We start from the raw sequence: 15,410 nt of genomic DNA, 5'->3' as shown, positions 1-15,410 counted from the left end.
ATAGATTTGTCACACTCTCAAAAGTTTCACGAAATATCACCAGCTGCTATTAAGAACTGGACATCTACAAAAGCGTAAGATATGAGGTGCATATCTTAACGACAAGAAGAAGGTGGTGCAGGTGTCCTACCTGAACAAACGAGCTCCGTGCACTGTCTCCTTCTACGATCTGCTCAGTTTCAACAAAATTCGCAGCATGACCTTCACTGTCCAAGCCCCTCATGAACATGCGTGTGCCTGCCCTATAGCAACTGCGGCGTGAAATGAGTGCAAATGTGAAACCATGACCGTTGATGGCACATGGCTTGATGTAAATAACTGCAGGTTAGTCAAGGAGCATCACTTTGGGAATTGCCTGCATAGCTGAAGTTCGAAAGACACAGCTGAAAACTAACATAATTGAATCTCTTCATGCATTTTTGCTACCCAAAAGGTAATTAACCCATCACCTCAAGATCTCACACGCTGCAATGCACATAATAAAACCTGTTTCACGTGACATAAAGGTGCATGTGCTCCTTGATACAATAGATACCGGACAAAACTTTAAGTATTCCACAGCATGTAAGCACACTGTAAAAACTGTAACCTACACTAAACCCTTACTGCAACACAATTAGCACTTTCTTCCTCTCCAATAACGTATTTCTGCAACATGCCCTAAGAAAAGTTGATAATAAAAGCATACACGACAGAGTTGCTCACAAGGCGAAAGGATACATCCATGAATTATTGGAAGGCAGAACTTCCGCAGCTGCAGGAGAGCAAAAAAAAAAAAAAACAAAATTGTAAGTGACATTTAAGTACTAGTGGCGAATCCAACGTACCTCTACTTGGTTGCTGAACTCACTCATCAAATGGTGGTTCCACACAAATCTCTGATCTGCCTGTTGATAAAGACGAATATTAAAGTAAGTAGATTAAAGAAAATCTGTGCAACCTTCTGCTAAGCAGCTGCTAAATGATAACACATGAAATATGATTCACTCAAAAGTGATGAAATAAGCTATCAGTACTTGCAAATTCTTGGAAACATTACGGCACGCATAGACGGGGCCAAAGGAAGAAAAATACTAGATAAAGCGCTGATGCAATACCAACTAGCCTGCAAAGCCATCCTTGCTTTAAAGTCTTCCTTCTATTCTTGCATAATATTCACTCATAATTGTTGTCATTACATGCTGACAAGTGAATGTATGGAAACTAACAATTATCATAAATCCAGCACATAGTAACACCCCACCCTGTGCCAATTTTCAAATAAAGCTGTGCTTGTGCAATTTAAACATCCGTTGTAGTTGGAGAGCTAATTTCCAAAATGTCATCACCTTATCCCATCATTTCATCACATGTCTTCCTTTGCTCTCAATAACCTCTAACTGAACAATTTTTTTATTTTCTTCTGACACGATTAGTCAAGCATTTTTTTAGGACAGGTAATATCAGAACAAATCACAATTTTGTGAATAAACACCTGGTTGTAGTTTTATGAGCCAGTATTCTTGCATATCACATAATTCACCATCACGTGACCATTCAAAATGACATCTAAGTTCCAAAAATCCAAAAAACATGAAAAATACCTAAACCACTGCAAAAATAATAATAATAATAATAATAATAATAATAATAATAATAATAATAATAATAATAATAATAATAATAAAACTTCATAAATTCAAAGCTGGGATAAGTGAAAGACGTTTTAGAGCAATTTTTGGAGCTGAGAAATCATTTTCGAGCAGGTTATTAGGAGCAGGTGAAGTGGTTGGGGAGAACACTTGCAGAGCAGTGATATTTAAATTTGGAGTCAAACAACCAAAATCTAAGGAATTTTAATGAAATGAGTAATTACATTTTTAACAAAGTTCCATCCTTTTTAAGATCAACTCAAGCAGTTCTGATTTCAGAAGTACGAATCACTGTTGTGAGCATTGTTAAAGGGACACTAAAGGCAACTACTAAGTCGACGTTGATTGTTGAAATAGTGGTCCAGAAACCTCTTAGTGTTACTTTTGAGCCAAGGAAGGGCCTATTTTGAAATAAAACCACGCTTTAGTGGTCCGCATCGAGTTAGCGCACTTTAAATTACCCGCCTCAAGAAGCGGACCGACCGGACCGACCCACGTCACTGTTGCCGTGCACAACGTTGCTCGGATTTACTGCGCTAGTAGCAGCAGGAGCCACAGCAGCAACAACGGTTATTGATAAATTTTTTGCCATTGGCTTCGAGATTGCAGACGTTTTTTATTTCAACTGCACCCCGCTAGATGGCACCACCTGTTCCGTGTAACCACGCAGAAATTGAATTTTCTAACCACTCGCGCCATTTCCCATAGTAACGTCCGGTGGTTCTTTTTTCAGGAATCATAAAAAAATGAACAAGCAGAATTTTATTGCATCTCTAGATGCACGGAAGGTTCTTTATTTAGTGCAGTTAGATCGATTACTAGTGATGAATTGTAGGCGGTCCGTCTGATGTCATCGGTATCATTTTGAAAATGTCCTACTGCGACGCTTGTGTTCTTCTGCATTTACCTTAATTTCTCGGTAAATGGGGCACTGTTGATAATATGGTTGTTTTAGATGCAGTCCTACATTAAGCTTTCACTCTGACGTTATTTGTTACTTGACTTTAGTGTCTTTTTAATGTGTCTATCACATACAGTGAACTTCCAATAACTGCAGCTTGCATAATTTAAACTACTATAAAAGCATCTTTAGTCCCATCACAGGGGAAGATATTTATTTGGCGAACAACTCTTGGTGCTCAAACACCCAAAGGCACAAGACTCTCCAGTTACTTCACGATTCTCCACTATGAGATGTGGGCTGGCAAGTTTTTATTTTGATCACCTTTTTCTCTGGCATGCTCAGGTGTTCCGATTCAGCTCGTGCATATGCCATGAGAATTTTCACTCACCGAGCATAAGCGGGAAACGTGTAACACCAAAGGAAGCAAAGCTGCAGCTCTGTTCACATTTGCCTAGATGGTTTCATTGCATGCCACGTGCGTGCAGTCTCTCAATAACTCAAACATATACAAGCATACTATAATTCCCCAATGGCCAAAGCTAATGTCGAGCAGTCCAAGATTCACACAGCCGATAGGCCACCCTTGCTGCTTTAGGCATTGTTGATGGCTATTCATGGTAATCAGGTTTCTAGAGCCAGTGCTTTCACACAAAGAACCACCCGTTCGTAGCACGAAGCCAGAAGGAAATCTGTATAGATTTCTCAGAAAGAAGGCTCTTAGCTGCCAAAAAATTCGTCTCTAACCCGGACCAGGACGAATTTTTTGGCAACTAATACCATTTTTCTTTGAGAGATCCGTACGGATTCCCTTGTGGCTTCGTGCTACAGATGGGTAGTTGACTTCTTTCCCTTTCTTAACCCTTCCACCACTTTGCGGATTGCCGCAGAACTCATTTTCAATAACATTCTAGGTTGGCATGAACCTTTCCATGCACTTTGCTTTTTTTTTTCTTTCATTGCAGATAAAGTTAAAGAACTACAGGGCATTAACTGCTGCTTCCTTCTAAAACTGGCCTTAATTGGAACCCTTGGTGGTCTTGCGTAGTGTTTTGTGGCAAGTAGGGTGCAAGCCAAAACACTTTTTGACGACTTTGGCACAGCTTGGTGCAGCTGTACCTCTCCTGCACATTGGTTTAATAACTAGTGTTTATTCTCAAACCTCCAACTAGTACAAGTTCAATTCTGTGGCGATTCTTGATTGAATAATGAAAAGCTTCAATGTTTAAGCTGGATTGCATTACAGACCTTGGGTTTATTTGAATTTCTTTTTTCCCCAACCATAAGGGCTCAATGCAAATAAAGCAAAAACCTTTTTTTTCTCCCAAAAGTTCTTTATTGCTGTCATTTATCCACACAGCGGTTCGCTGTTGGAGGGTACACCAGCGCATGTAGCGGCAGCTTGGCGCCGCCACAGGATGGCAGCTGCAACGAGTTCCACGCAGGCGCAATGAGCATTATGCTCAGTGCTCTTTTGTTGTGTAAATGGTTCGCTTTGCGGCAACTCATAGCGCAGACAGCGGAAGATGTCAAAAGAGCACGGCTCACAAAGTGTACTGCACCTTCGCGATACTCAATAGAGCTACCAGCCAGTGGTGGGGCCAAGCTGCCATTAGCTTAGCGCAGCGATGGTCCCTTAAACTATACCACCATGTAGACATTTCTCCTTAAGCAAAAATTTTTGAAGGTGCTAAACCTGTGCCCTTTTTACTGCTCTCATAACCCCCCTCACTTTTATGTTGCTTTGTTTCCTAATCCCTTGTTCTACCTCATTGGATGCAGTAAGTGTTACTGTTAAAAGGTGATCTTAGCCATCATCACACCCAAATAAGAAAATGAGAATAGCAAACAAAATTGATGAACAACCTGCCTAAGAATTTTTAATCTTTATTAAACTAGTACATGCCGCGAATTCAGAAGCACGAATATGTATCCACTTGGCTTGGCCACACAGTGCACTTACTCTTTCCATGAGCCCCATCTGAAGGAAGTCAGGTGTTGTGTTGTACAGTTTTTGCAGAGTGTGGCTCAAGTCATAAGTAGTAGAGTAGTAGAAGTTTGGCGTGCTCAACACATCTTGGACCATAGCAGTGTACTGCTTGTTGTACTGGTTCTGCAAAGACGAAAGTTTAATGCACTTAATTACAGCAAAAGCTGTAACAACAAAACAGGACTGTTCAGGCAGCAAAGCTTAAAGGGACCGACAACTGCCCAGGACATGAAATGAAATGACTGCACGTATGGAAAGATTGTCCCTTATAGTGATTCAAACGAACCCTGTTTTTCTCGCAAAAAGTGGAGTCATATTTTTATTTCTGCATTAAAAATCACGAAAACAAGCTGTGGTGCCACCTGGTGGCAGAAACTTCAGTTATCTGACATGCCCTGTTATGTGACCGCAAACTAGTATACGCGGTCAACAATTTTCTTGTTATTATTGAAATATTGTTTGTTTATAGTATACGATATCAGTCCCTAAAAATGTACACATATGGCTGCATTAGTGGTACGCATTAAAGTGGCGCTGCCTTCGCATGATGTAATCGTCGGCGCGTCTTGAGCAACTTTTCTGCGTGCTCATGAAACCGTGCACGAAGTTTCTGAATCGCTATAATTTTGAAGCGACCTGGTTTTTCTATTCACAATTTCTCTCAAAAATGATGTGTATTGCTAGTCGGCACGGCCGCACATATGTGCAGAGAAGTTTTCGGTAACTTGGCTTGGCTTGTGTGTCGACAGAGTAACGACAACGGGACAAGCCATCTATGACGCAGGGGCAACAACCTTGGACGCAGGTGCACAAAATGCTGTACAAATGCAGAGAAGCTGTATAAAATCACATCGTCTCATTGTAACGGCTTGTTATTTTCAAAAAATAGTTGTAAAGCTCAGAATAACCTTGGCTAAGCATAGTTACAGGAACTGCCACGAAAGCAGAACAATGACAGCACGGACAAGTCTCTAGGCTACCGGCATCGCTATCAATTCTCAGCGTTGTTGGACAAAAGGGGCACATCCGTGATCAGGGCCTTTCAGATAAAAGAATACTACTTATAAAGTAACTATGTGCTTTTGGGATTAACTACTATAGCTACAAACACTACGAAGGGTAAGCTTTCTGTCTCACCGGAAAAAACTGGGTGGAAAAAATCAGTTGTTGGTCCCTTTAACAAGACTAAAATCACATAAGCAGGTAAGAAAAGAGCCTCGAGTCATTTTCAAAAACCATTGATTCTTAATACGAATAATTAAATGATTCATGCCTGTTGCTCAGTAAGATGTAATGACGTTCTTGTAAAGGAATATGCTTCAGTTGCTTTTATTCGCCATACCGCTTGGCCGTTGATATCACCAACTTTTCGCCGTTCAACAATCACAATCAAGTACGGGCCTGAAACATATAATGGGTAAAAATAATGAAAATCACAGTAAATCAGTGCCGACATCTTTCAAGTGCACACAGAAAAAGCCCAAAATACTTTTACGCTGTTGCAAAAAAATTTAGCCTTGTGATGACAGCTAGGACATAAATGGTGAAGCAATTACTTACCTGCAAGCAGATGGATAATGCCAACAATGCCATAAATTGTTCTCTTTACAGCGTGTGGAGGAATGTCAGGCTTAGCTAAGGGAAAGAAGAAAAGAAAGGGCAATTATTTTCTACATGATTTGAAAGAAGACTCTTTAGGAAAAAATTGATATCAATAAAATTTACAGTCCCATGTAGCATTTTAACGTGCCACATTAATATACAATAGACTTCCATTAATTAACCCCAGTTCATTTGATTTTGGGGGTAATTCAAGGGACACTAAAGGCAAATATTGAGTCTACGATGATTGTTGAAATAGCAGTCCAGAAACCTTGTAGGACTACTTCTCTGCCAAGAAAGAGCTTATTTTATTTTGAAATAAAATCACGTTAGCGCACTTGAAATCACCCGCCCGAAAGTGGTCTTTCTCATGTCAGTGTTGCTGTGTCCAATGTTGCCAGTCTTTACTGTGCAGCCTCTGACACTGTTAGCAGCATAAGCAAAAGCAGTGGGAACTGCAGCAGCAACAATGGCCACTGAACAATGTTCTGCCATGGCCTCCGACATTAGACGGCAGCACGCAGTTGCTATGTCCATCCCATTCAATGCATCGCCCAGCGGAGAAGTGTAATTTTGTGGCTTCCTGAAGGCGCTGGGAGATGGCGATCTTTCCCCATGAGTTGAGTGGTGCTGGTCTGCCTGGCGCAGCGTGCGATTTCAGTCATTGCAGTGACAACATTGCCCGTGTTGGCACGCTGTTACCTATTTGAGACGCGTTAAATGCACGCAGTGAACGGCCATCACCTTGCTACAGCTGCAAAGAAGTTCAGGTATGTTATTAAAAAGTTACTCCTTCCTTTTGCATGCAACTTTAGTGGTCGTTTAAAAGCCAATTTGGGCAACAGAGGCTGTTAGCGCAGAATATTTCATCTAGGTTGCATGCAAGCTTGCCAAATAGTGTTTTCCAAGTTGTCATGAAATACTACAACGTGCAGGTATGCTTTTTTTAATCATTTCCACGCGAATACGAAAGTACTGTGGCAGCTACCTTACAGCATAGCTCTGTGGCTCAAACATCATAAATGCTAGTATATGCTATCGTGCTAGAAAACTTGGCTGGTCTCTCGTACTTCGAACAATATTCTTACAGCGGAGCTGTTATGGTATACAGGCTAACTCTTCTGAATATTTTTCCTGTGCATAACATGAAAGAACCACTTTTTGTTTGCTTGTTTTTTATTTTTTCTGGTCAGCTGAAGGTTCATGTGGATATATTAAAGTTCACGTAAAGGAACTTCACCTGTCCCCCCCCCCCCCCCCCCTCTTTTTGTAGCAGTTTTCTTTTCTTTTCTTCTTGTTTTTTTTTTTTCAGGCCGCATTTACATGGAGGCGGCAGCTAGAAGTTTGTGTAGCAAGGTTTTGGCGCACCTTGAAGAATTCCAAGTGCTAATATTTCGTGTGCTGCCGCAATTTGAAGGAAGTCACATGCTTTCTTTTTGCAAGAAGTGAAAATACTAGAAATCAAGGCTTTGACTCACGTCTTTGTAAATAAAGTGTCATGTATCCTCAAGGGATTTTGTCTGCCCCCCCCCTCCACCATCCCGACTGTGGCTCTGGTGCATCACACTGTTTTCTGGCTAATCCAGCAGCTAAACTAAAGAAGTTACTATGTTCACCTCAATTCTATACATAATGTCAAGAACCTTATGCACTACAAGGTGTTTAGCCCAGTTGTACCTAGAACACCTTATTAAGGTCACCTAATATCTTCCTCCTTCGTCTTGTGTTGAAGTGGAAAAGTAAATGCCAGATACCAATGGATGGATGGATGATGGATGAAAACCTTTTATTGGAGTCCTGAAGGATTCCATCCCCATTTTATAGGGGTAGGATCGCGAGCCGCTCCCACGTAGGGACGGGGAGGCCCAGCCTCACCGCCGCATCGTGGGCCTTCTGGACAGCCTTGAGCTGTTGTATGAGAACCGGACTCGCGAGCATTAAATGAAAGGAGTTTTCGGAAAATTCTTCATTTTTTCTTTGTAAGGAGGGGCACCTCCAGATACCAATGATACACAAAAATACTGGCAGAACTATTTGATCTCCATATAAAAAAATGTAATTTCAGGTTTAAAACATGCATACAACAATTGCATAATGAAAATAGGTCACTGCTCGATCCTGCTAACACAAATTACGTTTTTTTTTTCCAAAAATACACGACTACACAGATAAAGAAAATAAAGATTGTAGCGAATCGGTAATCAGGGACAGTTTGCAGAGCGAAAAACGTAGACAGAATAGACACGAGCTCTAGATGGTTTGTAGCAAAAAAAAAAAGAAAGAAAACAAAAAGAGAGAAAGAAACAGCCACAGTACAACACGCGAAGTGAGTTATCAGCGCTCGTGTTTATTTTGTTTGTCTTTTTTGCTAAAAACCATCCCCAAGAGAAAATTACCAGTGCATAGCAAAACATAACGTATGGCATCAGTGAACGGTCTTGTGGCGATGTGCATCTCCTCGCAGTACTATGTATGTGTTAGAATAAAAGAGGCAATAGCCCAATTGCATCAGTCAATGACTTTTTGCTTTTATACAGCACACAAGTCCTGCAATTTTTGTTTGATTGATTGATATGTGGGGTTTAACGTCCCAAAACCATCATATGCTTACGAGAAACGCCGTAGTGGAGGACTCCAGAAATTTCAATCACCTGGGGTTCGAAATTCGTGCACCTGAATCTGAGCACACGGGTCTACGAAATTTCCACCTCCATCGGAAATGCAGTCGCCGCAGCCGGGATTTGATCCCGCAACCTGCGGGTCAGCAGCCGTGCACCTTAGCCACTAGACCACTGCGCCCGGGGTCCTGAAATTTTTTATTACGCGTCACAAAGAGGCTGCGATTGCCAAACTTTCGCCCTACGCGCGTGCTTGCATCGGAAGAAGCGAGCTATGGGGGGCGTGCGCCGCGGTGCGACGGCGAAAATTCGAACTTGATGCATAAGCCCGGCACCAATTATGACATGTGTCATACAGCAGTGATGTGCAAGCAAATTTAAACAGACACTAAAGAGGGACAGAATTCATATAAAATATAGTCCATCATCGTGCTCTCCAATATCAACTGTACACTTTATGGCAGTGAGCAAGCTTGTCTTCATGTGTGTGCTCTGCATCTACGCAGGCAAATTTGCTGACAGTGAGCATGTACCACTGCCAGCTAGCCATCCACACATTGAATATTCATATTCATATCGGCCATTTCTTTCTTCGAATACATAAGCTCAAAATACATGAGCAGTCTGCAACAAGGCAGATTATGGCCCATAAGTACAGAAAGCCTGCGTTTCAGTTCATGCGTATGGATGGAAGCATGCAAACATGCATACACAGGCTTACCTGACAGGGAGATCTCCCGGGACACCCTGTCAATAACAAGGCTCTTATCTGACGAATTTGCTGGCTCAATGATGTACCTTTCAGGCGTGCTATACCTAAAAAAAGAAAGAAAAATATTGCAACATACATTAGTTTCCGTACAGCAGATGAAAGTTAACATACATAGAGTATTCACATTAGAAAGATACAGTTTCTGCAAGTTTGATTTGATTTGATTTATTTATATGTGGAGTTTAAAGTCCCAAAACCACCATATGACTATGAGAGACGCCGCAGTGAAGGGCTCCAGAAATTTTGACCACCTGGGGTTCTTTAACGTGCACCGAAATCTGAGCTCAAGGGCCTAAAGCATTTTCACCTCCATCAAAAGTGCAGCCCCCGCAGCCGGGATTCGATTGCCTGACCTGTGGATGAGTTTCTGCAAGTTTGGCCACATGAAAGCATCACAATAATAGCTGAATTCTTACAGTATGTGCCATCACCAATGATTAACACGCAAGTGAAAGGGGGAAAAAAGACATGACATGTAGGTTAGCTGTTCTGCACTATGGCATTGATTTGTGACATATTCTTTCAAAGGACACTAAAAAAAGCACTCAATGTGAATAAACTGGGAGAAAATTTTCTAAGTTTACCTTAGCACATCTCTCTATAGATAGATGGTTTATTAGTTCATAGTAAATGTCAGTTTAGTGCTTCGTAAATTTTAAATTGTAGTGACTGGTGGCCAAAACGCGATGCATATTTTCACCGACCTGCATATTTACATCAGCCTAACTAAGCCCACTAAAAAGCAAAGGCCTCTCCCATGTTCTGCCAATGGACCCGGTCCTATGCTTTCCGCTCCCACGCTACCCCTGAAAACTTCTTAATCTCATCTGCCTACCTCATTTCTGTGTCCATGTTACATGTTTTCCTTCTCTGGGAATCCAGCCAGTTACCCTCAATGACCAGCGGTTATCCTGCCTATGTGCTACGTGCCTGGTCCATGTCCATTACTTCTTTTTGATTTCAATTATGATATCCTTAACCCCGGTTTGTTCCCCGGCCCACCCTGCTCTCTTTTTGTCTCTTAGTTAACACCTATCATGTTCCTTTCCATTGCTCCTTGCGTATCTTCGATTTAAGCTGAACCCTCTTTGTCAGCCTCCATGTTTCTGCTCCGTAGGTCAGTACTGGCAAGATGCAGCTATTATATACTTTTTTCTTGAGGGTTAGTGGCAGATTACCATTCGCGATTTGAGAATGCTTGCCGAATTCGATCCACACCATCCTCAATCTCCTAGTTATTTCACTCTCACGGTTCGGCTCCGCGGTTACTACCTGTTCTAAATAGACATATTCATGTACAACTTCCAGCATCTCTCCACCTATCGCAAAGTGCTATTTTCTGCCAAGACTGTTGCACATTGCTTTTATTTTGTGCATATTAATTTTCAAACCTACTCTTCTGCTTTCAGTGTCCAGTTCAGTAATCATGAGCTGTAATTCGTCCCCTGAGTTACTCATCAATACGATGTCATCAGTGAATTGCAGGTAACTAAGATGCCCCTGAAAACCTTCTGTTACAACGCGGTGAATAGTATTGGAGAGACTGTGTCTCCCTGCCTTACACCCTTCTTTAATGAGATTCTATCACTTTTTTTATGGAGGGTTATGGTGGCTGAATCAGCTGTAAATTTCCTCCAGTATGTTTATAAAAGCTTTGTCGATGCCCTGATTCTGCAGTGCCTGAATGACTGCTGATATCTCGACCTAATCAAATGCCTTCTCAAAATCTATGAAGGCTATGTATAAGGGTTGGTTGTATTCTGCACATTTCTCTGTCAGCTGATTGATAGTATGAATATGGTCAATTGTTGAGTAGCCTATACGAAATCCTGCTTGATCCTTTGGTTGAGTGAACTCTAATGTCTTCTTAATTCTATTAGCTATTATTTTTGTGAATAGCTTGCAGACAACGAACAGTAAGCAGACTGGCCTGTAATTCTTGGTGCCTTGATGACCCCTTTCTGAAGGATTATGTTCGCATTCTTCCAAGATTCTGGTACCCTCCTTGTGTGTGCGTGTGTGTGCCCATGTGTATATGCATGTGTGTTCTCATGCATATGTTTTTTTTGTATGAACTGATAGGAGTTGTGACTACAGCCTTCCGCTGCAGGGCCTGACGACATGGGTTCCATTCCTGGCAGCCATGTTTGCTTCAAGTAGAAGCAGAGCACGAAAGCGCAACACTTCTGTGAAGATTAAATAGGCTGAAGCGGTTAATGGCTTATGTAAACATGATATTTAAAGAATTTTTACTCTACATGACTAGGAAATTTTATTTGATGACAATGGCACGAATGAGAAATATATGATACAAGCAAGAACTTCAAACTTGACCATGATAGCAGACAGAATGGTGACTTTTCATGTTATGATGCTGCAAATAATGTTGCAATTCTGGAAGTTATGTAGCTGTATTAATGTATTAATGTAGGGGGCTAAACAGCATCCACAAAGCTGTTTTATCCCAGTCCAGAACTTCCCCTCTTCCCAGTATTGCCTGTCGTGTTGACACTTTAGACAAGATAATCGGTACTTCCCCATCTCCTGATGGCAGTACCGGTACCAAAGCCACCGCAATCGTTCAGGAACTATCATGTGAAATCAAAGCTATAGCCGACAAATGTGACAATTCCGAAAACCGCTTTAGACGATATAATTTGCTTTTTTTTTTTTTTTTTTGGAATACCGGACATTAAGAACGAAACCTGGCCCCAGTCGGTAACAAGCGTAGTTTCTTTCTGTTCCGAGAAGCTCAAAGTATCTATCGCTCCTACAGCCATTGAAAGAGCCCATAGAATAGGCCGCTACCAGGAAGGTAAGTACCGCCCAATTATCGCCAAGCTAGGCCGTTTTAAAGACAAATCCAAAATTCTCTCTGCTGGTCCTAAACTGAAAGGCACGGATTTCGCGATCCGGGAAGACTACTCTGCATGTGTACGCCTTGCCGGCAGTAAACTTTACGAGTTTGGCGAACAAACAAAAGCTGATTTCAAAATATGTTTTAATAAACTAAGCATAGGAGATAAAAAATATATCTATGAAGCGGTATCCGATTCCGTGATCGAACAGAAACCATAGCAGCCACGGCTGGCTTCCAAGATTCCCGCCAGAGCACCCTTACCTGTACCCAAAGACCGCAGCCCTACTTACGATTCCGCATCAGTTTTACTTGCGAACTTCAGAAGCTATCTTCCCAAGAGGGCAGCTTTTGAGGCCATCTTGGAGGATAATGCCATCGACTTTGCGATACTAACTGAAACATGGCTAACTTCTTCGATTAATGACGAAGAACTACTACAGGATAACACATCATACCACGTGTACAGACTTGACCGGACCAGGCGTAGGGGTGGTGGTGTCCTAATCTTTGACAAAAGTGCTTTGCCTTCCTTCCATGTTAAAATTGACACTAATCATGAAATTCTTTGCATAAATATATCCTTTCCTTCTTGTGTAAACATACCTATAGTGTGTTATCAAGCCCCCGACTCCGATATCTCGTTTATTTATGACATTCATTCCGTCATGCTTGATATTTACTGTCGCTTTCCTCGTGCCAATTACTTCATATGTGGCGACTTCAATTTTCCCGACATCGACTGGAATAACCTGTCCGCACTATCCCGTCATTCCAAAGTTTTTCTGGATTTCGTACTAATGTTCAATTTCACCCAAGCGGTCAATATACCGACACGTGGTGGTAATATTCTTGATTTGGTTCTATCTTCGAAGCCTGATCTCATTCAATCGTTATCGTGCATAAATGGGCTAAGCGACCACAAAACTGTTCTGTTCGACATGCGCATTCCGATTCTTCGTCGATTACCTTCGATAAAATATATTCGAGATTACAAAAAAGCTACCTTCACTTGCATCAACACCTATGTTGAAAACTTCTACAGCTTTTTTAAGGTTTCCGCCCTCCAGAGGACAGTTGAACAAAATTGACTACTTTACAAACATAAAATTCAAGAGCTAATTGAAAAGTATGTTCCCCTCATTCGTATTCGTGGCAATTCCAGTCAACCGTGGTATTCTAATGCCTTAAAAAGACTTTCGCAAAGGAAGAAACGTCTCTTTCGAGAGGCAAAATGCCGCACCACTACAGCAAAGTGGTCTAAATATTTCAAGTCTCTTCATGATTACACGCGTATTCTGCGACGCTCTAAAGAAAAGTTTTATCACCATGACATGTTAAGCGTTTTACGCGTTAACCCCCGTAAATTCTGGAATCTCCTAACCTTGAAACACAACCACACACATACAATTTCTTTGAGAAATTCCGATGGTTCGGAGGTACCGCAAGACCAACGGTCTGACATCATGAATACATTTTTTCTGTTCGTTTTCACCCATGAAAGTAACTTTGATAGCCCCGATTTACTCTTCCAACATTTCTCCCAAATGCTTCCGATTAGCATTACTGCCTTGGGCATCGCTAAACTAATAGAAAAACAAAAAATATCTTGTGCCTCGGGACCAGATAAAATCACAGCTAAAATACTTAAAGGTATGCTAACGTGTTCCAGCAAAATATCAGAAATGATATTTACCAAACGATAAAAGACAGTACACTTCCGCATGACTGGAAGCTAGGCAGCATATCTCCAATATTTAAAGCGGGTAATCGGTCCGTTCCTTCAAATTATCGTCCGATTTCTTTAACTTCTATACCTTGTAAGCTGCTTAAGCACATAATATACTCTAATATGGTAACCCATCTTGAAAACAACTCCTTCTTTTTTAAATATCAGCATGGCTTTCGCTCAGGTTTTTCCTCTGAAACACAACTTTTTGAGTTTATAACGGACCTCCACTTAAACCTCGACTCTTCATTTCAAACAGATGTCATCTTTCTCGATTTTTCTAAGGCGTACGATCGCGTTCCTAGTCAAAGACTTATGCTTAAACTTTCCTCCCTTAATCTAGACCCGCTCATACTGTCATGGATACAAGCCTTCCTCACTAATCGATCCCAATACACAGTCATCGGAGGTCACCCTTCCTCGACTACAAATGTAATATCTGGCGTACCTCAAGGTTCAGTCCTTGGCCCTCTCCTCTAATTTTTATTAATGACCTTTCCTCAAGTGTTACATCTTCGATACATCTCTTTGCCGAAGATTGTGTCGTTTACTGCCGTATATGTGATGGCTTTGATCAACTTGCCCTCCTAAATAATTTAAGTGTAATTGAAAATTGACATTCTTTATGGATGATGCAACTTAATATTTCCAAGTGTAAATCTATGCAAGTTTCCCATAAGCGTTAAAACCTAAATTTTACTTAGTCCCTGCAGTCTAACCATCTCGCTCTAGCAGAATCATAGCGATAACTGGGTGTTCTCATCAACACCAAACTAACATGGACTGACCATATCGCACAGCTTACTGCCGATGCATCCAAAACATTAGGTTTCATCAGAAGATCCCTGTCCTGCTCACAGGCCTCAGTTCGTAAACTCGCCTACGAAACTTACGTCTGTAGTAAACTCGAGTAAGCCTCTTCAATTTGGAATCCACACCAATCTTATTTAGTAGACGCCCTTGAAACCATTCAAAATCGCGCGGCTCGTTTTCTAACCTCCGAATACAATTTCCACACAAGTTTACTACTATAAAATCATCACTGTCTCTCACCTCTCTGGATCTTAGACGAAAAATAGCACGCCTTTGTTTATTTCACAAACTGTATTTCAATTATTCTTACTTACATGACTCCCTGCTTCTCCCACCAATTCAAACTTCGTGCCGTCTCTTCAATTCTTTGAGTGTCCAAAATTTAAAAGGTTCAACCAACGCTTTTAACCAATCTTTCCTCCCGTTAACAATTGAGGATTGGAATCGGCTTCCAAATGCAATAGCCAACGAAACGAAATACTGTGAAGTTTAAAACC

General features: G+C 41.3%; 1 protein-coding gene across 3 annotated transcripts in view; it reads right to left on the bottom strand.

Moving 5' to 3' along the window:
- The window catches only part of Sac1 (phosphatidylinositol-3-phosphatase SAC1), a 65,781-nt gene that overhangs the window by 39,486 nt on the left and 10,885 nt on the right, over positions 1–15,410 (bottom strand). For all 3 annotated transcript variants that reach the window (XM_037427543.2, XM_075877436.1, XM_075877437.1), the window contains exons 2-8: positions 9,464–9,558; positions 6,083–6,157; positions 5,796–5,923; positions 4,496–4,645; positions 828–887; positions 721–754; positions 131–318 (exon numbers count right to left, since the gene is read on the bottom strand). In XM_037427543.2, the coding sequence (XP_037283440.1) occupies positions 131–318; positions 721–754; positions 828–887; positions 4,496–4,645; positions 5,796–5,923; positions 6,083–6,157; positions 9,464–9,558 (730 nt within the window). The remainder of the gene's footprint in view (positions 1–130; positions 319–720; positions 755–827; positions 888–4,495; positions 4,646–5,795; positions 5,924–6,082; positions 6,158–9,463; positions 9,559–15,410) is intronic.

The sequence above is a fragment of the Rhipicephalus microplus genome, chromosome X, assembly GCF_043290135.1.
Source record: "Rhipicephalus microplus isolate Deutch F79 chromosome X, USDA_Rmic, whole genome shotgun sequence".
Taxonomy (NCBI): Eukaryota; Metazoa; Arthropoda; class Arachnida; order Ixodida; family Ixodidae; genus Rhipicephalus; species Rhipicephalus microplus.
Note: the sequence above shows the minus strand (reverse complement) of the source record. Positions and strands in the feature narration are given on the sequence as shown.